The sequence below is a fragment of the Peromyscus maniculatus genome, chromosome 3, assembly GCF_049852395.1.
Source record: "Peromyscus maniculatus bairdii isolate BWxNUB_F1_BW_parent chromosome 3, HU_Pman_BW_mat_3.1, whole genome shotgun sequence".
NCBI lineage: Eukaryota > Metazoa > Chordata > Mammalia > Rodentia > Cricetidae > Peromyscus > Peromyscus maniculatus.
In genome coordinates this window covers 80,949,344-80,975,508 of record NC_134854.1, presented here as the reverse complement: position 1 = coordinate 80,975,508, position 26,165 = coordinate 80,949,344, and the positions used below count along the sequence as shown (strand labels likewise).

The 26,165-nt window shown below is 41.6% G+C and overlaps 1 protein-coding gene across 6 annotated transcripts in view; it reads right to left on the bottom strand.

Annotated features, from left to right (window-relative positions):
- Positions 1 to 26,165, bottom strand: part of Herc3 (HECT and RLD domain containing E3 ubiquitin protein ligase 3) — a 98,424-nt gene that overhangs the window by 30,301 nt on the left and 41,958 nt on the right. For 5 of the 6 annotated variants that reach the window (XM_042273388.2, XM_042273390.2, XM_042273392.2 and 2 more), the window contains exons 10-20: positions 21,095 to 21,219; positions 19,719 to 19,778; positions 18,454 to 18,565; positions 17,901 to 18,090; positions 17,437 to 17,600; positions 17,199 to 17,312; positions 9,980 to 10,003; positions 9,802 to 9,891; positions 6,955 to 7,125; positions 5,486 to 5,629; positions 2,983 to 3,149 (exon numbers count right to left, since the gene is read on the bottom strand). In XM_042273388.2, coding sequence (XP_042129322.1) covers positions 2,983 to 3,149; positions 5,486 to 5,629; positions 6,955 to 7,125; positions 9,802 to 9,891; positions 9,980 to 10,003; positions 17,199 to 17,312; positions 17,437 to 17,600; positions 17,901 to 18,090; positions 18,454 to 18,565; positions 19,719 to 19,778; positions 21,095 to 21,219 — 1,361 coding nt within the window. Of the gene's footprint in view, positions 1 to 2,982; positions 3,150 to 5,485; positions 5,630 to 6,954; positions 7,126 to 9,801; positions 9,892 to 9,979; positions 10,004 to 17,198; positions 17,313 to 17,436; positions 17,601 to 17,900; positions 18,091 to 18,453; positions 18,566 to 19,718; positions 19,779 to 21,094; positions 21,220 to 22,219; positions 22,350 to 26,165 lie in introns of those variants that run through there. The other variant, XR_013049877.1, reaches the window with a different exon arrangement.

Sequence of the window (26,165 nt, the reverse complement as noted above, 5' to 3'; positions counted from 1 at the left end):
TTCTCCCAACGATGTCAAGCTCAGTAGGTTCAAAAAAACATATTCATTCATTCATTCATTTATTAGCACGCATATGCCACAGCAGCATGTGGAGGTCAGTGGACAACTCTGAGAGTAGGTTCTTCCCTACCGGGGATCAAACTCACGTTGTCAGGTCTGCTCACAAGTACCTTTACCTGCGGAGCCATCTTGGCAGCCCTTTTTTTTTTTTAAAGATTACTTTTAATTTTACTTATGTACTTATTTTTTAGGGTATGTGTGCGTCTGTTCAGCAGGTTTCTCTGATAAGGTCAAAGAGAAGAGATAATCTCTAAGAGAAAGTAATCAGATTCTAAGTGTTCCTGATCAAAAAACAGCAGGACAGATTTAAAAAAAAAAAAGAAAAAAAACTAGGGCAGACATTAACAATCTTCATGATGACAGAACCGCACTCATCCTCCATAAGAGTGACTGCACCATGGCAGTTTTCACGGCTTTCCTTGTGCTGGGTCAAATCATTCACACGCTAGCCTTTTGAGAAACATATCATAAAATGCTACCTTCCAGCCTCAGCCTCCCCAGGTAAAAGGTAAGAAACGACAATGCAAGCTCTGGACTTCATGCCTGCTGTGCCCTGTGCCTTCCTGGCCCTTCTCACAGACTAAGCCAAAGTCTCGTGGAAGTGTGAGCTAATGTCAAATTGATGGGGCATCAGCAGACAGAGCGCTCTAGGGAAAACAAACAAAAGTACCACTGAGCTATTCTGCCAGCCCATGTCCCATCTTAAAACCAGCACCTTTTCCCATTAAAAAAAAGAAGCCACTCCCTCCCTCTCAAGCCAGCTGTGTTTAACTGTTTGCTGCCCCAAATCAACACAGAAAAAACTCAAGAAAAGGGGGACTCCTAAGAGCTCACTCCCCCAAAAATGAGAGTAACATAAAAAATGTGGCCTGAGTCAGGCTGTGATGGTGTACACCTTTAATCCCAGCACTTGGGAAGCAGTGACAGGTAGATCTTGAGTTCGAGGCCAGCCTGGTCTACAGAGCTAGTTCCAGGGCAGCTAGGGCTGTTACACAGAGAAACCCTATCTCGAAAAACAAAACAAAAAAATGTGTCTTAACTACTGCAAAAAAGCACTCTGATAGTTCCTCAAAAAGCTAAACATGGAATTAGCATATGAATCAGCAATTCTGCTCCTAGGCATACATCAGAGTAACAAAAGTTTGTGTCTACACAAAAACTTGTATGCAAATGTTGTCAGCAACACTATTCATAGTACTTCCAAAGCAGAAAAGCTCCAACTGTCCATCAACGGGAGAATGGAGAAACAAAATGTGATGTATGTGTACACAGGAGTCTTACACAGTGGCCTATCATAGAACAGTATGGCAGACAACAGAATGTTACACAATGGAATATTACCGGCCAGTGTGAAAAATGAAACACTGATTCATGTTATAACAGAGCAAATCTGGAAAACATACCAAGTGAAACAGACAAAATGAACCACACTGTAAGATTCCACTTTTTAAAAAATATCCAGAGTAGGCAGCATGGGGTGACACATAATTTTAGTTCCAGCACTCAGGAGGCAAAGATTGTGAGTTGAAGGACAGCTGGTTCCAGGCTACAGAATGGCACCTTATCTCAAAAAAAAAAAAAAAAAAAAAAAAAAAGAATCCAGACTGGGCAAACTGATGGGGGCGAAGGAAGGCAGACGAGTATTCACCTAGGACTAAGAGTATGGGGAGCAGGGATAAGATAACAAACTGCCCGGCTGTTCTTTAGGTGGTGAAAATGTTCTAAAAGTTGACTACCGCGACAGTCACACAACTTTAAACACACTCAAGTGTATTTTAAGTATTCTTTACATGGGTCAGTTGTATAGTATAGGAACTATTTATCACTCTATCAATGAACTTTTTGAAAATCTCTCATTTCAGTAATCTCCCCCACTGTTATCTCTGAACCCTGACAAGGCTCAAAGTTCCCTTTTGGTAGGTGGGCACATGATAATGAAAGCAGAGATTACTCCTGAGGAGCTGTGCCCCTCCTTTTTTATTTTCTAAAGATTTCTTTCTTTATTTTAGGTGTATGGTTGTTTTTGCCTGCATGTTTGTCTGTGCATGCCTGGTGCCTGTAGAGGCCAGAAGAAGGCATTAGACCCCCTGAAACTGGAGTTACAGATGGTTGTGAGCCGCCACATGGGTCCTGGGTACCAAAGCCAGGTCCTCTAGAAGAGCAACCAATGCTCTTAACCGCTAAGCCACATTTCCAGCCCCAGGCCGCTCTTTTAATTTCCTCTCCTGTCCATGCAGTAACATGCTGTGGGATGTTCTGTATGTCCTGTGGGAGCCAGTTCTTGGGTTCCTTGGGGCTTTACCCAGCAGGTCCGCATAGAGGATGATTAGGACCACGGGCCTGAGTGCAGGTGTCTGAGATGGTCTGCACTTGGCTGTGCTGGGGGATGGTCTGTGGCAAATGTGTTGCTCTGATTGGTCAATAAATAAAACACTGAATGGTCCCTGGCTAGGCAGGAAGATAGGCAGGACTAACAGAGAGGAGAAATAAAAGAACAAGAAGGCAGGAGTCACTGCCAGCTGCCCGCCAGGACAAGCAGCATGTGAAAATGCCGGTAAGCCACTAGGCAAGGTATAGATTTGTGGAAATGGATTAATTTAAGCTATAAGAACAGTTAGCAAGAAGCCTGCCATGGCCATACAGTTTGTAAGCAATATAAGTCTCTGTGTTTACTTGGTTGGGTCTGAGTGGCTGTGGGACTGGTGGGTGACAACAATTTGTCCTGACTGTGGGCAAGGCAGGAAAACTCTGGCTACAGTAACACAAGCAGTGATTCAAGCAAGTGCTGTACAATCTACAGTACAAGCTGGACAAGCTTCAGTACAACCAAACTTGCACATATGTTGTTCTCCATCTTAGATCCCTGTGCGAGAGCAATGAGAACGGGTCCCCACATCAGCAGCCTAACTTTTAGCTCTTTACCTTCCTTCAGCTGGTGACAGTTCCTTTAAATCTTCCAAGCCAGGTTTTACATTCAGCAACTTCTTGTAGAGAGCCAATGGGAAGTGGAGATCAACCACAGTGGAGTTGTAGATAGCCAGTCCACATGTTATGCCAATCAAGTGAAACCAGTTGCGCTCTACAAAACACTGTCCGGGGGCACACAAATGTATTAGAAAGGAATAGTGTTGGAAGACCTTGAAATACTCTACCACCTACTCAAAATGATTCAGTTTATTAGAATGAAGCCCATATTTATATTTATGCTCTGAGGCAGAGAAACTTCCTGAAACAAGTTCGTTACTGTTAACAGATGCAATGCAAAGTGAAGCACCCGTAACTCTTCGGATGGTACAGAAACAGCTTCCTATGGTCTCCAGCAGGGCTCTTCAGAGACCGTTCTGTGATGATGGAACCCTTCGATTCTGCACCACCCCTGGCCATAGCCACTGGCTGCTACATGTGTTGACTAACAGCACATGAAGTGAATCTTTATTAGTGAATTTTAACTTCAATCATCAGATGTGACTAGCTACTACCATTGAGGACAATAAATCTAAGGAGAAAACTCTAGGAGCCCAAAATTCCTAAATTATAGGCTGGATGAAATAAGAGCCCCTGAAATGCAGGAAATCTAAACCAGGTACTACTGCATGCTCGATTAGTGCTCTACCATGGAGCCACACCCCAAACTCTAGCAATAGCATCTAAAACTGAGCTCTCCTATTGATTTTTTTAAAAGTAAAAGTCTATGTGTACATATTCAAACACAAACTACCATATGCCTTTAATCCCAGCACTTGAGAGGCAGAGGCAGGCAGATCTCTGAGAGTTTGAGGCCAGCATGGTTCACAAAGCAAGTTCCAGGACAACCAAGACTGTTACAGAGAGAAACCTTGTCTCAAAAACCAAAAAAAAAAAAAAAAAAAAAAAAAAATGAATATATATAGTACTACCAATGCCCAACACAATATAAAACCATTTTCTCTCTCTCTCTTTTTAAACTTTTCACATAGAAATTATTAGTTGTAAAGGATGATCCCATCATGCCATCATACTCTGGTTAGGATCATCCCATCACTTCCATTTCACTGACTCTTAGTTTGGTTCCAGACCAGCCTATCCTGTGCTTCTTATCTGTGTTATTGAAACCTGGTTTACCCAGCACTATAGAGATGTCCAGGCAATGGATACCAATGCTCAGGTCTATTTGATACCCAGATCAATATGTTTCTGGGTCTCTGTGATGATGAATCTTGTTAACCTGGCTGGAATTAACTAAGAGACATACCTCAGGGTGGGTTTATGAGGGCATTTCTAGGAAGGATTAGCTGAGAGCAAAGACCCTCCCACAGAGCTGGTAGAATCTTTCAGAGTTCTGGGGGGGAAAACAAGCTGTCTTGTTGCTTTTCTGTCTTGCTGAGATTGCCTACTGCTGCTGCTGCTGCTGCTACCATCAAACTCCAGCTTCTTTGGGTTCTACTGTAGACTAAAAAGCAGTGGTCTCCGAGAATCCTCCAGGCCTTCCCACCAAACTAGAACAGCTGAAGCATCCAGTCTCAAGGACTGACCAGCTGTTCTACCGTACAGACATCCACTGTTGACTACTCAGTCTAATAAAACCTTTTAGATAATCCATATTCATCTTGTTGGTGGTGGTCCTCTAGAGAAGTCTGACTTCTTCAATCCCTAGGCCAAAGTTTCCAGTACCCAAGGGTTGCTTTTTCCTAACTCATTCTCTGGCATCTACAATTCAGGATTTCTTCTGCCTTGGCCCACAGACCATATAGTAGGTGGGTTTTTTTTTTTTTTCATTTATCTTAATGCTCAAAGAACCCATAATATATGTAGCATGGGAAAACACTAGTGTCTGGCCTGTGAGCTGCTCTAATACCTGAGCTGACCAGGTCAGTGTGCATCCACTGCCCAAACATGTGGAGTTCCATGTGGGTTCCCCCTCTCACCTGGATCCTGTGCTATTACAGAGAACAGGAAGAGCTAAACTAATCTTTTAAATTATTTTGGTTTGTTATGTGTATGAATGTTTTGCCTACATGCATGTCTGTGTATACATGCATGCTTGATGCCCGAAGAGGCCGGAGAGAGCATCCCCTAGAACTGGGGTTACAGATGGCTGTGAAGCATCATGTGGATGTTTGGAACCAAAACTGGATCCTATGTAAGAGTACCCAGTCCTTTTAATCACTGAGCCATCTCTCCAGCCCCTAAAACTAATTTCTTTATCAGACTTTTCCTTTTGCCCTTCATGGATACTATGGACTGGACCTTCCCTACTAGAAATGGCATGGCAGCTCATGGCTAACAAAATGCACTATGAGTCTCGAAAGCAGGTCCAGTCTGAAGGCTGGACGTGTTAGGCATTTTAATGGTTAATTTTGCAATGTTAGAAACCAAGGGGCTAGTCTGACAACAAACAGGAAGTTTAGTGCAAACAGTGTCCTGAATTGTGACGTTATGAACTTACTGTATCTGAAAACCACAAGAGATGTGATTCTTGATAGTAGGTAAACATCCCATAGATGGGATTCAAAAGTTCTTTTAACAGCAAAAGAAAGAACTCCTTTGTAACACCACCAGCATCGACTGCTTCTTCCCCATCAAAGACCACCTTGAAACATGAAAACAGAAATGAATACTTCAGGGAAAGCAATGGCCAGTCTAAGACTCAACTATGCTACCAAGCAACAGCCCTGTTTGAATAACTGACTGAAAACAGGGGCTGTGTGTAAAAAAAACCTGGAAGTTCTGGGGAGAACAACCAGACAGACCGGTAGGATTATTAGGGCTTTTTAAAAGTATTTTTGTGTGTGTGTGATTCTAGTAGTTGAACAGAAGCTATACACATGGCAAGCAAGTGCTCAACAGTCCTCTTTCACGGGAACACACACAAGTGAATCCAGCACTCTCCCACTGAGCTACACGTCCAGTCCTTGTTACACTTTATGCTGAGATCAAATCTATCCAAGCTGTCAGGAATGCCTGTGAACGTCCCATTCCCCGACTGCAGCCTCCCGATTAGCTGGGATTAGAGTTGTATGTATGTGTCCTTATAAGAACATTCTGGAGACGGTAACAACGTGAGATAATCAGTTCAATCTGTTGCCGACTATGGTTCCAAAACTTCTAAAACCAGCATTTATGAAGTGATTTGCAACAGACATAGAAGTCATTTAATCTTCAACAACTTCAAGTAATTCCTTATTTATTTCTCAGGATACCCGTCAAAGAACCAAGTTTCACACAGAGCCTAGAGCCTAGTAAAAAGTCTTATGCATTGGCCGGGCGGTGGTGGCGCACGCCTTTAATCCCAGCACTCGGGAGGCAGAGGCAGGCGGATCTCTGTGAGTTCGAGGCCAGCCTGGGCTACCAAGTGAGTCCCAGGAAAGGCGCAAAGCTACACAGAGAAACCCTGTCTCGAAAAAAAAAAAAAAAAAAAAAAAAAAAAAAAAAAAAAAAAAGAAGTCTTATGCACTAATGCACAGTCTATGGGAAGAGATACTTTATCACTAATTACACACTGCTAAACTTGCTTATACTAGGAAGCCAACAGCTTCGTAGATGACTTCACACATTCCATCTCTCCATTTCTTCTTGACCTTCTGTCTCTTAGATCCTGGGCATCCTAATCTTCCTAGGTGAGATCTTAGTTGTTGTGTTTTGTCCAAGTTACATCTTATATGACTGTTTTTGGTAGTCTAGAGCAGGCACACTCCAGACAGCACAAGCACAGCCTAATTATCTCTCAACAACCCAAGATCATTTAATCTGATGCTCCAATGAAATGTTCCTCCTGGTGATTTGACAAAAGGAGGTGATTAGATTCTTGTAAAAATAGTTGGAGCCAATGATGAATGGCTGCCCTCTGCATCTTAATAAGATCTCTGTTGCCATATGTTCACAAAGGAACAAGAGGAGTACATTTAATTGGCTCACTTTGAGAGGTTTCTTCAGGTCAATGTCAGAATGAATGCTCAGCTCTCTCAGGGCATCTCCAACAAGGTGGTTCCTGCGGACATGAAGGACCAGGAAGGGGCTTCTGGCCAGCAGAGGCTCCAGGGTGAGAAGCATGAAGACATTCTGCAGGTTGGCTCCATTGACTGCCACCTGGAACAGAATAATCAAACCACTTTGAAAACAGCACACGGCCTGGATGGACAATCTCGGAACCACAGATGCTGACTGCATTTCCATTTGGCCTTTTCTCCAAAACCTTAACTTTTTCACTACTTATATTTACAGGTCACATAAATCTTTCTAATATGGACACAACATGATTACCTCAAGTAATTTACGAGTCATATGATCAAAATAACTAGGCTCAGAAAAGCAATTTCAACTCATCAAGAATAAAGTAACAATGTGCTTGAAGAATCATGGCAGAATACATGAAAACACGATTCTCAAAACAGCAGAAAAAGATACCAATAGTCACTGAAAAATGTCCATTTCACTAGAAAACCAGCAACTCAACAATGTCATAGCTGTATTCATATGAAAGCAGACATACATAGACATAAAACTGGAGAAAGATATAAAGAAATGGAGAGACAGAAAGACAAATGAAAACATATCCATTAACAGGAGGGCTTAGTAGACCTGCATTGCTAACTCACCAATATCTTTACATACATTCAAACAAAATATATTTTATAATAAAATCAAACTATTAAACAAACCTTTCTGGATTCATTAAAGACCACCAGGTTCCATTTGATTATTCCCTTTGCATCAGGTCTGCAAATTGTGGCCCCACAGACTGGGGCCTGGTTTTGCATAACTCTTGTGCTAATAATGGTTTTCTAACATTTTAAATGTTTGAGGGGTAATATTTACAATACAAAAAAATTATATAAAATTCAAGCTTTTGCTGGGTGGTAGTGGCACACACCTTTAATCCCAGCACTTGGGAGGCAGAGCCAGGTGGATCTCTGTGAGTTTGAGGCCAGCCTGGGCTACAGAGCAAGACCCAGGACAGACTCCAAAGCTACACAAAGAAACCCTGTCTTGAAAAAAAAAAAAAAATCAAGCTTTTAAATATACATAAAGTTTTGCTTTGATTTTGGGGTGTTTTGATAGGTTTGTTTAACTCCTTTTTCCTTTTTTGAATCTGCCATCTACAAAAGAGTTAAATGGCTCTTAATGGAGACACAGGGTCCACAAAGCCTCAAGTGTTTACTACCTGGCAGAAACAGAAAATAGCTATGACTTCAAGTCTATAATAAATATGCATTGAACATAAAATTACTGAACCTGGCTTGATGGTACACACCTGTAATCTAAGCAACAGGGGCCTGGAGAAAGTCCAGTATTCAAAGTAACCTTGATTACATAGTGAACACAAAACTAGCATGGAAAGAAACTCAACTCAGGAGGTGAAAGACCTTGACAAAGAAATGTTTAAGGTAGTGGGGAAAAAAATGAAAATTTTTTTATTCCAGAAGATAAACAGAACTGATACAACAAAACCACCAATCTCTCAAAGCAATATTGAGATTCAATACAATCTACATCAAAATTATTTTTCAAAATCACATTTTGTTTTCTGTATATTAATACAATCTGCATATTAAACAACCCTGTAACAGTATGATTTAATATAGTTTGTGCAGAAGAATAAAGAAAAAAAATTTTCAGATTACCGAAATAAACCCACATAGCTACTGACTCCTCATCTTTGACAAAAATGTCAAAAACATACATTACAAAAAAAGATAGCCTCTTCAAATGGTATTGGGAAAGCTGGATATTCACATGAAAAGAAAAAACAACAACAAAAACAAAAAAGACCCTAGATCTAAATCTTTCATCCCTGTACAAAAATCAACTCAAAATAGATCAAAGTAACTTTAATATAAGACTTGAAAAACACTAGAGGAAAAGGTAGGTTAAAAACTGCTTCAACATGGAGATACTGTCAACAGCTTTCACAAAGAATAATCCAAAGAATTCACTGATGGAGCTGCATGAAAAAGGCTTTTGCACGGCAAAGCAACCAGCAGACAGCCAAAGGACTAGAGAGAGGGCTCAGTGGTTCAGAACACAGGTTGCTCTTCCAGGGGACCCATGTTTAATCCCCAGCATCCTCATGACTCTGGTCCCAGGGGATCTGACGCCCTCTTCTGGGCCCATCAGGCACCAAATATGCATGTGGTGCACAGACACATAGTCAGGCAAAGACTCATGTACACATAAAATTAAAATAAAATAACTGAAAAAAATGGGAGAAAAATCCTTGTCAATTACACATTCCACAGGAATATCTTGTATTAGTTTTTTGGCTGTTGTTTATTGTTTATTTGTTTCTTTCTTTATTTTGACATGAACTCGAGTCACCTGGGAAGAGGGAGCCTCAACTTCAATTGCTTCTATCTGACCGGCCCAAGGCCATGTCTGGAGCATTTTGACTAATGATTGATGTGGGTGGGCCCAGCCTACTGTGGGTGATACTATCCCTGGGCAGGTGGTCCTGGCTCATTTAAGAAAGTAGGGAGGAAAGGGAAGAGAGGGAATAATAAAATTGCATTTTAATTAAAATTTAATACAAATAATTTTTATATACAAATAACTATTAGAACTAAAAACACAAAAAAGAAAGAAGCCGAGCAGGCCACGGACAGCAAACCAGTAAGCAGTGTTCCTTCAGGATCTCTGTTCCAGTTTCTGCCCTGACTTTCCTCACTGATAGACTGTGACCTGGGAGTTGCAGATACATAAAACAACTGAGTGTGGACCATGAGAAGAAGTAAAAGGAGGAAAGGACCCTGAAAACGCGACTGCTACCTGCATCTGTAACTCCGCATCGGTCTGAAGCATTTTGGTTTTGGCTTGGGCATCGAAGACGAAAGGGTAGGCGCAAAGGGTTACAGTATCCTGGAAGAAAACATGTCGGAACGTATGATTACAGAAATCTACAGAGAACACTGGAGAAACATCAGTATGTCCAAAAGGCTTCATTTACCTGTATGATAGACGCTCTGTTCTTCTGTGGAAACAAAAAACAAAAAAAGACAGACTCTTACTTGAATTATAAAAGCACAATTTTAACACCCTCCCCCCAAATATAAAATATATATAACAAATCTTTTCACATTATCTGGTTTTTCAGTCATCAACCTAATACCGTTTCAATAGCTGACAATGTTTTGATAAGAAAAAAAAAAAAGATGTTTTGATGGACACAGACTGAAAAAAAAAGAACAAAAATCTTAAAAAAGAGCAAAACCTCTTTTTTTCTTTTAAAATTGTTCAACATTTTTTTTCTTTATTTTACACATTGACCACAGTTTCTCTGAGCAAAAATTTCTTAAAGATATGAGATTTTTAAAGCAAGTTACTGGTTCTTCATAATTCACAGAACTGATTGAATTCTCTCTGTAAGAAATCTAACCCCAGTTGGCAGAGTGGCGCGTACCTATGTTCCTCGCGCCTGTGAGGCTCAGGTGGGAGAACTGCCAGCTGGAGGCTAGCCTGGGCTACATGGCAAATGTGAGGATAACACTTGAACTCCAGCGACAGCTGCTCAACCTGGCATACAGGAAATGCGTTCTCATGCTCCTGCACACGTGCTTAGGGGAAGCCCACAGTAATGCTCATACTAGATAAAAGCATTTTGCCCATAAAAGCTGCTCTATAAGGCCAGGCGGTGGTGGCACATGCCTTTAATCCCAGCACTTGGGAGGCAGAGCCAGGAAGATCTCTGTGAGTTCGAGGCCAGCCTGGTCTACAGAGTGAGATCCAGGACAGGCACCAAACTGCACAGAGAAACCCTGTCTCGAAAAACAAAAAACAAACAAACAAAAAAAGCTGCTCTATAAATTTGGAGATGATTCTATGATTCTGAGTTGTATTAAACAAATTCAGCGATGATGAAATGTATGTAACAGGTACATTATTGTTTTTCTGTCAGGAAAAATGTGATTTGTGGAGATCAGGCTGTACTGCACTAAATTCCTCCACACTGTGAGCAGCAGCGGCTGTCAGTTTTGTCTTGCCTGGGGGGGACTCCATTTTACAAAGCATCAGCTGGCTTCATTCTGAGTGTAAACACAGGGCAGGAAGACAAGGACGCTGCCACCACCTGTCCAGCACGGTCCATGAGGTATAGACTGATAAATGATTTATATAAGTAGACATAACCTGTATATCAACACAGGTTATGAACGTAAGCACATGGTGGAATAAAAACTTTATGCACAAAATCAGGCCCAAGAACTTATTAAACACGACAGACCAACAAAAGTATAACATACTTCCCTGGACCCCACAAAAAGAAGGGTAACTAACAATAAAGTGATAGGATCCCACTCACAGAGCACCCTGTGAGCATTTCAAGGGACTGCCAGACAGAGAACTCCCAGCTATCCCTGGGGCTTCAGTGCAGCTCAGCCATAGCCCACGTCATCTCAGCTGAGTCCCGATTGTTTGCCATGGCCCACTTTGAGTTGCTAACTGTCCATCCAACCATCTGTCCACTTGTCTGTTTACCCATCTATCTGGACCAGGTCCTGTGCCTCACCTTAATGATCCTATAACCGTGCAGCTGGGCTCCATGCTTTGACTCATTTTCAACCCTATGGCTCAGTTCTGCTGGCCTCCAGCAACAATCCAGTTGGGTTCAGCAACCCTGGATGCACCTGTAATACAGTTCTCTGCATCTGCTTTCCCTAACACCTCTGAACTCTGTGACTTTTTGAACTCTTTTGTAGCCATTATGTAACCTGCATGCATACTGTGTAAAATGTAATCTGGGATTTCGAAAGGAATTCTAGTAATTAGATTAGAATAAAAGAACTTGTAATTTGCTAATAATGATCTGCTATCACGTGAGAGCTAGCTCTTTTGGTCAATTTACAATCTTCAGAAAGGCAGACCTTTGAATATATTGGGTAAGGGTGTTAAGAGGGGCAATGACCCACCCTAGAAGTGGACGGCATCGTTCCATGTGGTGGGATCCTGGCCAGATCAAAAATGAGAATTTCAGACTAGAGGTATAGCTCAGTAGAGTGCATGTCTTGCACATATAAAGCCTTGAGTTTGATTCCCAGCATTGCATAGAGAGCTGGTGGTGCATGCTTATAATCCTGGCACTCAGAGGTGGAATCAGGGTGATATATATATCTATATCTATAATGAGTTCAAGGTCATTCTCTGATACGTAGTGAGTTCCAGCCCAGCCTGGGCTACAGAAGACCCATCTCAAAAAAGAAAGCCATCTATGACAGAATTCCTGAAAGATGCTGTGGACCCAGCTCTTCCCACAGTGTGCCTCCGCCACCATGAGGGACTGCATCCCTCTGAACTCCTTTAAGTTGCTTTTTTCAGGCATTTAGTCACAGCAATGTGGAAAATAACCATAAAAGGGGATCTATTGCTTATCAATAAACGGACACTGTGGAAAGACACAAACATATCCATCTATGTTTCTAGCATGGTATGTTCATGATAGTTATGCAATAAATATTATTAACAGAAATGCAAAAACCAGCAATAAAGATCATGTTGATCTCCAACATTTGTCAAAACAATGAACACATTATTCATGCTTAGAGATCCGACATGCTGCTGATGCTTTAATGTCTTCTAGAATGTCCTGTGTTTTTAAATGATTTTCTAAACAAAAACACAATCTGAAAGATCTCTTCTTATTGTGTGTTATCACCCAATCTACACTTATCTGTTAATAACGGCACAGGTGGGTTGTAAACTCTTAACTGTGTAAGCACAGTGAGAAAAGAAAGAGCCTTTTTTTTTGCCTGGTAGATGATCTGTTTACTAAGGAAAAAGCCAATACTTCCCTAGTTTGCTGCATGAATAAGATTTAACAGTGCAGGGAGAAAAAAAGCCGAGTCATCCCTGAAGGCCTGTGAGAGAACTCGAGCCGGGCTTGGGCCTGGTGGCTGTAGTCCTCATCTACAATGCTGGAACATTCATTTCTGGGGGGCACACGCCAGCTCACCACACTGAGTCCATGATACTCATAAGCATGTGATTGACTATAATATTTTCTTATTTAATATGTACATTTAATTTGGCTTATGTATATTGTATGAATAAGAACTATACTTCCTTTTGCGTTTATGCATATTTAAATGAAATCATTTAACTGCAACAATAATTAAAATCCATCCTATTGATCCCTTAGAACTATATTCCTTTAGGGATCTTGGAACATTTCTCTACACTGAGAAACACAAGAGACAATCCCAGCCCGGTGGAAGCAAGTCTGGAACATATAATGCAGGTCAGTGCACACATACGCAGGTGGGTCTGACTCACTCTCATGCTAATATAGCAAACTATTTTGAATTTACCATTGAATTGATCACCTCTTACAACACTGTTTATCCCAGGCTACCCATTCCCCAAAAATGAGTCTCACAAACTACAGGTTCCATGCTACCAGTGAACAGTATTTCAAGGTCTCTGCCTGCAACAGACTTGCATCTATGGCATAAATTCATTTTTCAGAGTATATGAAACAGCAAGATGTCAAGATTTCTCAGATTTTGTCTCTGAAGGCCTTTTGCAAACCACTGAATGCCTCACTTGCACTGCCCTCTATGGGAGCCTACAGGGACATTCATCTGAATGCTTTTTTAGTTTTCAAATGAAGACGAGGGTACATTATTAGCAAATAAAATAATCCATTATTGCTGCTTCTTAAAATGAACCAAGTCAGTCACTTCAGAACCATCTTTGTCTGTGCTTTCCCCGTCAAGGTAGATAAACATAAGGCTGTGTTCCATCCCAGTGGCTAGTCAGGTAATAATAGGTGTAGGTGTTCAAGAGCTGCTTGTGAAAAACAGTTGCTCCTGATGTGCCAGGCACAGCAGTGGCCCCAATAATCCTCACATACTGTCACAACTCCCTCTGCCAAATGAGAAGGCCAGGCCTAAAGAAATTAACTGACTAGTTGAAGGCCAAAGGCAGCAGATCAAAGCTGGAAATTTAATCCGGTCCTTTTTGTCTCTCTCTCTTTTTTTTTTTAATGGATAAAGTTTTGTTATATAGCCCCACTCCCTCTATGGACCAGGCAGGTCTTGAACTCACAAAGATCTGCCTGCCTCTGCCTCCCAAAGAGTTGGGATTAAAGGTGTACTCTACCATGCCTGTGGAAGGCCTACTGCTCACAAATAAACCCTGGAGAAACCAGGAATGCTACTCACACAGGGCTGTCTCAAGGGAGGAATTACACACCTGTTTTCCACCCAGAAGGCTGGGAGTGGTGTTAATGACCTTCACCTTTGCTATCTGTAGAGCCTGACCTCACCCAAATCCCCCTGAATGGTTTTCCCAGACTCTCCCTCCCTAGACCTCTATCCTTAGCTTTGTTTCTCAGGCAACAGAACCCATCCTTAGAGGAGATGTCACGTGTACTTTATAGCCTGCTGACCTACACGCTATGTAGGTGAGAGACCACACCACACCCTTAAGCTATAGAACCCATCTTCATGGTCACATGCACTTTGCAAAGGAGTTTCGGATGCAGTCATGACTTAAACTTATTATGCACATGGGACTGAGATAATTGTTACCAGGAAATCTTTTTTCCAAAATTGTACTGCATGTACTTAAGTGTGTCTAAAAAAAAAGTGCCCTGGCATCAGACTACAGAAGTTTGACCCAGCTAGGCTAAGGTGTGCTGAACTGAGTTTCTTTGTTGCCTCTCCAGGGTCCATTTCTCTGCAGGCATTAGCATTTGCAGGGATCCCCACAAGTGCCGGTTCTCTTAGAATGTGCTTTATCTTATATGCTATGCTAGCACTAGGTTAAAATATTAATACAGCAAACCAATTACTCACTATTTTTAAAGTAATTAAAATAAAAACTATATGAAATACCATTTTAGTATTTAAAGCAAAACTTCAAGACATCAAGAAACTTAAACTTCAATTTCTATTTACTCTGTACCTTATACAATAGAAAAATTTCCACAGAAAGCATAAAAAGTCACACACTAACTCTAGCTAATTTTCTACCCTGTTGTAGTAATGGCATTAATTACCAAAGAGGAGATGAATATTGAGATCTGGTAAGATGTGTGTTTACCACATCACCTTTGTTTATCACAGAAAAAAACTGGTAAAATTGTTCATTTAAGCACCTGTACTCAGAGACCACGGTCATGACCATCGAAACTCTAATATGAACAGTTTCCTTCTTAGGGCCAGAAATGAGAACTGAATGTCAGAGCAAACCGAGCTACAGAAAACCTGTTCAATGTCCCCAGGTCTCTGTGTTCTACCTAGGTACAAAGTAGTAATTACCTGAAATAACTCATTCAGACTCATTCCTACCTCTAACATTTTATAATTTATGAACCGACCTCTCATAATTTCTAAATTAAGTAGAACTAGAGTCCATTAATGCCCCTATGTTAAAATTCCAGTATCAACTCTTTAAAAACACTTCTGTTGAAAAGCATTTTGCTTTTCAAAACAATAACAAAAATCTCGCAAAACAAATACAAGTGTCTCAATTTTTTAAATTTTCCGTGAGAAAAATATTTCCATTACTTTGACCTTCTACCATTTGACAAACGAAACTACCTTTGCTATTTCGTTAAACACACTAATGCAAGTAATTTGCCCTTAGAGACGACTGCAAAGCAGCTCACAAACCACACAGGGAAAATGCTATCCTGATGCTGGTGATGAACTCTGTGCCAGTGGTAAAGGACTCACCTCAGATATATCTGCTATACCAGCTGCATTAAAAACAAGCACCAAAGGACTGCCTGTTCTCTGCATTCAAATTTGCATAAATCCTACAACCCTCCCATAGATCCAGGCCAGTCTGCTGTTGCTGAGCAATTGCTGCCTTGCCTAGGGTAGCAGATAGGAATCCATAGTCCCTAGAGTGCTATGTCAAACGTCATCAGAGTTGGGTCAGGAATGTATGACATCCTTATTGAGCTATCCTCAAAGAGAGGTGGCCACAGGATCTGGGTAGCTCGTGTAAGAAGAGTGAAGTAGGCTATCTGTCAGAAAACGATGAATAGCAAATGATTCCCCAATGCCAGGGGTAAATCAGTAGGGATGGTAGCACATAGAAAGCCTCATCTAGAAGATGCTCTTCCACCCAGCCAGCTGGTGACTTCTGGAAGGCAGCTGTGTGCTGGATCTTCCAAGATCCAAGAGATGCCAAAAGTTTATATATTAATGTCCAGTTATCTAATTTGTGGTTCAAAAAATAAGTATATAATATACAATATACCATCCTCACTCTTTTCAAATGTACGGATCAGCAGTATTAAGAATATTTGCATGTACTGGGGACACAGTTCATTAGGCAGGGGTTTGTCTAGCTAAATGAAGTCCTGAGTTTGATACCCAACAATACACAAAGAACAGGTACGGAAGCACACACTAGTAATTCCAGAACATGGGAAGAGGTAGGGAGGCCGGATGACCATGGTCATCTTTGGTTATATAACGAGTCTGAAGCTAGTCTGGGATACATGAGATCTTATCTCAGAAACAAAACAAGGTCCTGGAGAGATGGCTCAGCAGTTAGGAGTCCTGGCTGCTCTTGCAGAGGACACAGATTCAATTCCCAGGACTCATATGGCAGCTCACTGCAGTCTGTAACTCCAGAAGATCCAATGGCCTTGCCTGGCTTCTGTGGGCACCAGGCATGCACATGATGCACAGACACACATGCAGATAAAACATCCAAACATTTATGATAAAATATTTAAAAAATAAAATTAAAAACAACCCCTGAAATAGTCACACTGTTATACAACAGAATTCCAGAACTGTCCCACCTTGTGGAACTGGAGCCTAAAATGCATTAAAAGACAACCTGAATTTCCCACTGCCTCCAGACCGCCTCTGCCAACCACCAATCTACTGCTTTAGATATTTTGGTCTTCCTTCCTTCCTCCCTTCCTTTTTAATATAGCACTGGGGATCACACCTAGAGCCTGAGCATGCTAAGCACACAATTCCCCACTAAGCTAATCCCAGCCCCAGGTACCCTATGGACCCTTATGACACTTAGGGTTACCTAAAATACTTCAGAGTTTCAAGAACGCAGAAGTTAACTGAGTGCAAGACAGGTGTGGCGCCAGCACTAGCGTCCAAGAGAAGGTATGTGGCTCAAGTGTACATTTTACAAACAAAACCACAAAAAGGCCAAAGCTGTTTTAACATGGGCTTTACATGAATTCTTACCATTCCCGCTTGATGCAGAAACCACAGGAGGTAGTCTTCCTGAATGTCCACAAGACTAGAGATCTCGGGGATATAAAACGCATCGTATTCCACATGCTTCACTCTCAGATTGACCTGACGAAAGCACAAAGAACGCACGACTAAAACCAAAGAACTGAAAAGTCTCCCAGAGAAAGAAAGCCCCGGCAGGTTTTTCCTCCTAGCAGCCCCTCCATGTCCCCAAGTCCCCAAGAGTTACCCTGTACAGTTTCTTCAGAAGTTTGAGAGCCGCAGTCACGTAATTGTTAAACAAGACAGGGATGAGAAACGTCTTCCTTCCCTTTAGGAGATAAAGGACTGCGTCTTTATAGAGGTTTATCAGCTTCAGGAAATATTTCGGGCAGGACTGAGACCACCAGTTATCTTAAGAAAGAAAGAAACAAGACATGTGTTAACACATAATCTCGGGCAGGGGTTCTTGTCTTCTTCCTGATAGCTAAAACTCCTATGGCTAGAAGATAAATTATTATTAGTCTACAATACAGCTTCCCAAAACTGATTTTTAAAAGGAACCATTGAAACACGTCTGGAGAAAACAGCTGTACAAGAAGCCCTAAAACTCAACTCCTTTCTTTGTTCCTTCCCCCGCTCCTGCCCTCTCCCCAGCCGATAAAACAAAGACAGTAAGTCCACAACCAGTGGTATTCAGTTTGATGAATTCACCTAATACTTTGCTAGGGTTTATATCCAGACGCAGAATGGCCATCGCCAGGGGAATAGTCAGCGTGATGTAGTACTTAGAATCCTGAAGCAGGGGAAACTCTGGCAGTATTAAATAGATTCTCATAGCTTCAACATCTGGGGGTGAACTTGACAACTGGGGAATGAGGCAACTTTCAAAGCTGTTTAATATCTGTAAGAGAGGAGAAAAAAAGCAGTGAGAAATGGAAACACATCCGAGACTTAAATAACTCGTCTCCAAATTCCTAAGTCATCGGATGAACTCACAACTCTTGCTCACTCGGTGAGCACTGAGCAAATAGGAAGAGTCAGGCTCTGGTTCAGACTCCTGGCTTCCCACCCACAAAGACCTGGTACTTCAGAGAGGCCACTCCTTAGGATCTAAGATGTAAGCAAAAGACAGCCAACCCCCAACACTAATATTTACAAGATTAATAAGAGTTGTACAAGACTCTCATTTCATCTTGCTGTTCCTGTTGTCTTAGAAGCTGAACTCAAAGGAAACAGCATTTTATAATAAATACAAACAACATACCTGTTCTAGAATCATGGAGTGCTGAGAGTGCATTAACTTCTCAAATAAAACCCTAGTTGAGTTCAGGTCAATCCCAGGGAATCTGGAGCTGGTTTTAAAATGTTCATCAATTCTAATCAGACAAACAAACAAAAATTCATATGTAATAAAAGAAAACAAAAAGCAAACACTTATCCATTCTCAGCAGATTTAAATTGGACCCAATAGAGAAAATATTACAGAACAATAATTTGGGAAAAACCAGCAGAACAAGCCTTACAATGATTCTTCCCACCCCAGTTTGGTTTGGTTTGGTTTTGAGAAATGGTCTTAGAAGGTAGCCCTTGCCAGCCTAGAACTCTCTATGTAGACCAGGCTGGCCTTGAACACAGAGGTCCACCTGCCTCTCTCTGCCTCCTGAGCACTGAGAGCAATTCCACTTTTAAACAGGGCTTAAAATTTTCAAATCTGCCCACCGCTCCAAGTCAAAATACGAAGACCACCATTTCAAGTTAAGCCTTTTACAAAGCATAAAAGCAGGTCCCTTGACTGATCCACTTCAGTATCTTTTTGCTAGATGTGGATGTTGCAGCTGGTTGCAAGCAAACACACACACACACACACACACACACACACACACACACACACACACACACACACACACACACATTCTTCCCTTATGCAAAGGGGCCCACTTATGAACAAATGGTACATAGACTCTCTTATTCCAAGCCTTCCTTAAAAAAGTACTTAAAATAAAAATTAGATCTAGACAACCCTGACTAAGACATCCAGACTTAGAAAGGAAACCCCAGCACATTTTCTCTTATATATGGATCACAGCTTTGACTCTTTAGATCTGTGTGTTTAATCTTGGAATACCTGTAGATGCCAAGAAACTAGAAAGGGATCATTTCTGAGAAAGAAATATCTTTTTGTTGTTGTTGTCTTTTTGGTTTTTCGAGACAGAGTTTCCCTGTGTGACTGCCTTGGCTGTTCTGGAACTCTGCTTTGTAGACCAGGCTGGCCTAGAACTCAGAGAACTTCCTCCCTCTGCCTCTGTCACTCTAGACCTCCTGAGGCAGTTTCTCTCTGCAAATCTGCCAGTGAGAGGTTGGTAAACACTGCCACCCTGGGGTCCTCTAATTCACCATTACTGGATATTTCAATTGTATGCAAATGTCAGCTTTTCCCCTTCAATCAAAACCAACTACTACCCAAAAGAAGTCTTTCATGGCCTTTGTATTTATGTTACACACGGGTTTGTAAGCTTCTAGGTCACTTACTTTTTTTCCAGAAAACTTCCATTCCAACAAGCTGCAGAAGACAGTATCTGAACAACACCACTATGAAAGACAGAAAAGGAGAGAGAAGAATTACAGTCAGTACTTCTATAAAGCTCCAGCAGCAAGCCAGTCATCTGACCAGCCAGGCCCTTAGATCATTGGAGCAGCTACGTTCCTCCAGCAGGTGCATACCCGGTCTAGAGAACAGTATGCTGCCCACAAAGGGATAAGAACAAATGTCCCACAAGTTACTTTTTTTTTTCATGTCCCACAAGTTACTTTTTTTTTTTCAAGTGTAAAAACCCATAAAAGAAAAATTGCTTCTAACAAAAAGCTTGGACATTTTCTCACTACCATTTCTAACAAACAAAAACAACAACAACAACAACAACAACAACCAACAAACAAAAAGTGAGCTGTTATTTCCCATGTTAAGAAGTTAATAAATGCTCGATCACATCTTCCTATTCGATTGACCTTCTAAGAAAGATGGGTAAAGACTTACTCCTATTACCTAAATTTTGCAGAATCTATAGAGGTGCCTGCTTTCTGAGGACCCAGGATTGCCATGAAAGTCAAGGAATAAAACACATAAATGACTAGAAGGAAACTATGGTGGTTCAGGGAGGAATGGTCCCCAGACTCATGTGTGTGAATGCTTTGCACATAGGGAAGGGCACTATTAGGAGGTGTGGCCTTGTTGGAGCAAGTGTGTCACAGAAAGGAAACTATTTTCCTTTAAAAACTAAAACAAATTCAACAAAAGCTTCACATTTTATTGTGCCTTTCCCCCAGAAGACTCTGAATTATCACTAATCACATTAAATGAAAAAAGTGTAGAAGCTATACAAATTAGCTAAAAATAAAAGGCTGTTAAAACTCAAGATTCTTACTGGGTGGTGGTGGTGGCATATGCCTTTAATCCCAGTACTCTGGAGGAAGAGGCAGGTGGATGGATCTCTGGAAGTTTGAGACCAACCAGAGTTGAGTTCCAGGACAGCCAGGGCTATACAGAAAAACCCTGTCTGGGAAAAAAAAAAAAAAAAAGATTCACAATTCTTTGACATATCAGTGTGAAGAGAACCCTTCTAACAGGTAACAAAATACAGAGAGCTCTCAGCTGGGAGACCAACCTGGGCCTTCCTCCATGAGATTTCAAAGATCTTGCAATGAGGAAGGCAAGATGAGTGAGAATTGGCAAGGAAATCACTGTGTTAATGGGGGCTAATGAGATGAGACTCCAAATAAATTTACAAGAATGATTCCATAAATGCAAAACTCCGTTTATATTCACAGCCTCTGTAGTTGCAGAGAATATCAGCTACTAAGCTAGAAAATTCCAGCACATTTTGGAAGAAGTGAAATGAAGCACATACTTGACTGTGTTTGCGTTGTTGTGTTCTGAGAGTTTTTGTCTCCAAATTGCTATGGTTTCCTCATTTATCAACTTGGTATAACATGCTTGATTCACAGTCCTGAAGTCAACAGCAGGAGAAGAATTCTGGAGAAATAATAAGAGAAAAGAGAGATGATAGACACCAATCTTCTCCCCTCTCTTTCCCCAGGGTGGTCTCCACATTGGACTTCATGAACTGAAGGCACTCATAACTTCCGGGAGTTCTCCCTTGGAGCAGAGACATGTACCACTACTGCATCTAGGAGGAGATTCCCTAGGCCACTGATCCACTCTGCTGTACTTGGGAGTAGGTAGCTATGGTACCAAAGTTCCGCTCCCCTGCCTCAACTTCAGGGCACCACACCGGACTGGGTGAAACGTCTTTTGCAACTGATCGAAGCCCAGCATTTCACTCCATCAAGCCCTGTCTCCTTCACCCTTGAGGAGGTGTTCTTTAGAGAGCCGGTTTCAACCCAATGACAAGTTTTCTAGGTCTCCTTTCCCTTGCGGAGTCACCACAACATGGTACCAAGAGGTACCAGTTATTTGCTGTAATTGTTCCCTCGACTCCAGTAAAATGTAGCATAAAATGTTTAAGCCAGACATGCCTGTACATGTCTGTAATCCCGGCACTTGGGAGGTGAGGAGAGGGAGGAGAAATCAATAGTTCAAGATCATCCCTAGCTATAGAGTGAGTTCTCAAGGCCAGCCTGGGCTACATAATACTATCTTTAAGTAAGTTTTTTTTTTTTTTTAAAGCAGAATTAGTTATAATCTATAGTGTAAGCCATTTCTGAAAATTCAGTGTCACGTGATTCACCCCACCCCCAACCGTCTGTGTGTGCTGTGCATCCCTCTATGGGTGTATTTTCACATGTGTAGGTATAAGTGTATGTACAAGGTGTGCACACATGTGCAAGTACAACCCTGTGTTGGCCAGAGGTTGACTTGGTCACTCTCCTGATCACTCTCCACCTTGCTTAGTGAAACAAAGTCTCTCTCTCAAGTGAACCTAGATCTCACCACGTGGCTAGTCCAGCTAGCCAGCTTGCTCCCGGGAGCCTCTGCCTCCACCTCCCAATGATGGGATTAATGCCACACCCACCTGGCTTTTACAAGGGTTCTGGGGATCTGAACTCTTGTCCGCACACTTGCAGGGCAAGCATTTTCACTACTGAGCCATCTCCTCAGCCCCAGGGACTCTTAATTTCTGGCTCCAAGTATATACCTATAAACTTATGAAAGAAAGTATCGAAAAGGATGTTAATAATAGCCTTGAAAATCCCAAACAACGCCCACACTGTACATTCTTTCTCTAGTGATACATATTTTTTGACTTTTATTTTTTTATATGTATAAGTGTTTTGTCAGCATGTATGTCCATGTACCACTTGCATGCCCACTGCCCACAGAGTCCAGGAGGTGGCAATGAATCCCCTGGAAATGGAGTTGCAAATGATTGTGAGACACCCTCTGGGTGATGGGAATTGAACCTGGGTCCTCCTGCAAAGCAGCCAAGGAAGGTTCTTCACCACAGAGCCATCTCTCCAATCCCAGGCCCAGTGATACTGTTTTAATTACAATGATCTGTTAATTTGTGTGTATGCACACGCACGCAACGGTACATGTGTGAGGGTGAGAGCACACCTTACAGGAGTTGGTTCTTTCCATCCACCATGCTGGTTCCAGGGATGGAACTCAGATTGCCCACTTAAGTGGCCACACCCTTACTCTCCGGGCTGTCTTACTAACCCATTTAGTGGTATTTTTGAAGAAACATTCTCTAAACCTGCTGGTTTTCAACCTTTTTTCTCCAACAGCTATTTCTAATCCAGAACTAAGAAAAAGTTGACAGTGCTTTTTGCCTTCTAAAGGAGGGAAAAGTAACATCCAAGCGGTCAAAACCATCAATTCATAAAGCATTGTTTTCTCCTCTGTACTTGCACATTAAATAGCTTTCAAAGGAAACTTGCTGGTTCTCCTCTACAGTTGTGAGTTAGCATTATATAAAGAAAAGCCCTTTTAGCACACAGCAGATCATCTTGTTCTTGATAACTATTCTAAAAAAAAAAAAAGGACTACAGACATATACAAAAAAGAACATATGTAATATTGAATTACATCAAAGAAACTCTTAAATCAACATGGACAACTTCGACACACACCCAGCTGCCTTTCCCCCTGTCACGGTTGTAAAGCACTATTACTATTAAACTTGAATTGCTTCCTAAAGGGGACAAATGCACACCAACAGTACCACACACTTACAGAAAATATGTAGGTTTCAAACTGTTTTTCTCGTTCTTCATTATATATTCAGTAACCCACAGATACAAGAAAAAGCATAATTTTCCCCTCTGTGGGTATGGGAACCAAACATGAAAATTACATTTTTTGAGTCACCTGGGGGATGTTAAAAGCTCACCTGCTGCTGGTGGTCTAACTAAATTGGCCTAGAGTATGCATTGGCAATTAGCCTGGAATGTGTGCTGGCCACTGGGATTTTCTAAGTTCCCTTAGGTAGTCCAAAGCCCAGCGACATTTGAGAAGCACTGACCTCGAACAGTATTTTTCTTTTTTAGCCTGTATATAATCAGCAAGTATGGAGGCCTGGGAGTATAGCTCAGTGATTCAGTACTTCTCAGCATGTACTGAGCTTTGATGTCCCCCCAGGCAACTCTAATGGACATCCAAAGTTGGGATCAGCATATCACCATTCAGTTTCTCTCTCTCTCTCTCTCTCTCTCTCTCTCTCTCTCTCTCTCTCTCTCTCTCTCTCTCTCTCTCTCTTTCTCTCTCTCTCTCTCACACACACACACACACACACACACACACACCAGAGACAGACAGATAGACAGAGACAGAAAGTCAGAGAGAGACAGAGAATATTATAGCTAACAGGCTTGAAGCAAACACACTCATCTAAGGATTCCACCCACATTCCCTCTTCAGCCCTATCCTGAGAACAAGGTAAAAGGGAAGGGAAGGCTGTGATTTACACTCAGAACCCCTGACTAACACAGCAAAGGACTAGGTGAGTATAGGTGGAACATTCAAAACCTGAAAGCTTCGAAAATCCAAAACTGACATGACACCAGAAGTGGAAAACTCCTAGCAAGAAGCTTTATTCACGCACACAGTGATTTAAGATGTCCTGCTAATACACCTTCATGGTGTGTCTGAGCTGTGGTATGTTACACGGTTCTGCAAACAGTGACTTAAGATGCCGCATAACGTGCCTTCAGTGTGTTTGAGTTCTAGTGAGCTTCATGTTCACGTACATAGTGACTTAAGATGCCATTTGGCATTACCTCCATGATGCACTGGAGTTGATGCAGTGAGTTTCTTGTGTAGACTCGGGTTCCATCTTCAAGATACTGTATGTACATGCAACTATTTCAAAATCCAAACGAATCTGAAACATTGTTTTTCTAGCTGACATTTCACACATTAAAGTAGTGATACGTTAAGCAGGTAAGCATATAATTTTCAATCTCTAGATCTAAACTAGTGTGTGTGTGTGTGTGTGTGCATATATAATATATGTGTGTATATATATAATATAACATATGTAAATCTGTATGGCTTTGCACTTGGAAAGGCAGGTGTACCAGAGCTGCAAGGATGGCACTTGGGAGCCCAAGACAAGGGGCAGTCAGCAGGGAGCCGCTTAGGTGAGCCTGGCTATTGTCTTAAAGTGGGTGGGAGGAACATTCCACTGTGAACTTGAAACTTTAAATAGAGGACACCTCTCCCCAGTTGAAACTCTAACTTACTGGCTAGCACTATCATATAACTTACTTCCTTTTATCAGTGGGTTGTTTTCCATACCCAACACGATTAATACCTTTGAAACTCTGCTACATAGATCGTATTGTATATTTATTCAAGGAGGGAAATTTAAGTTTTATGTTTAATTCTCAGAAAAAAAAAAAGTCAGTTTCTTACACAAATGAATTCCTCTAAGTCTACTACTTGAAAACAGAAAAGTTACTGAAGAGACCCTGTGTTTTTACCGTTTGTGTTACTGGCATAACCTCAACTTCCTCTAAGATTTCTCTGTGAAGTGATAAAGCTGAACCCAAAATAGGTCCGAGGCAGCAATTCCACATCACCCCTGAGAGGGCTAGGGTACACAGCTTTCCGCAGGCTCCTGACCTGAAACATGGCTGACCAATCGCAGCTTCCAGCCTGGCCAGGACCTTTTCTATAGGATCACAGAATGGTACTCAGGAGACAGGGCTTACATATGGCAGCGTCAGAGCGATAGAGAGACTTTCCCAAGGGAAAAGGTCTCTGTTTTGCTTCCCAACCAAGTCTCCCGCTTTTATAATTACCACCTTGAGTTTATCCCCATACAGGGCTGGTTAAATAGGAGTGTGAGAAAGAAAAAAGAAGAAACCATAGCTCAGCACTCTTTTCAGCTGACTGTCCTTGGCCATGAAAATTAGAATGAATTAGATAAATGCCATAGATTCTTGTATCTATACCAGGCCTTGAACTCTGAAAGACTGAAAGACAAAATGTGCTGTCTCCTTCCCGCTTTCCTTTCTTTTCCTTTGAGACAGGGTCTCGTGTAGCTCAGGCTGGCCCAAACTGGCCACGTAGGCAAGGATAACCTTGAACTGCTGTCTCTACCTGACCAGTACTAGAGTTACAGGTGTGCACGGTGGGCCCATGTATGCCACTGTTCTTATGGCTTCTTTGGCAGAGTGAAGGAGCAAGAGAAGGGGAAATCTTGGCGTGCTATCATGAGCAGGTGATAAATAATAAAAGATCTGAACTTTTTTGTATCTCACCTATATGTTTATTATATACTCAGTCAGATCAAACAAGAAAACCAACCCCCTACGTCAGCAAACATCTAGAAGGCACTTGGTACAACACTTAACAGTGACGAAACAGAAAAATAGTAACACAAATGCTCCAAGCCTCCTTAAATTTCTTTTAGAACAAATATAGATATAAATAAGTAATTCTACACCATAAATTGAAACGATGTTCTCGACAATGTTAAGAACAGGGTAATTATTAGCAATTTGAAGCAGCTA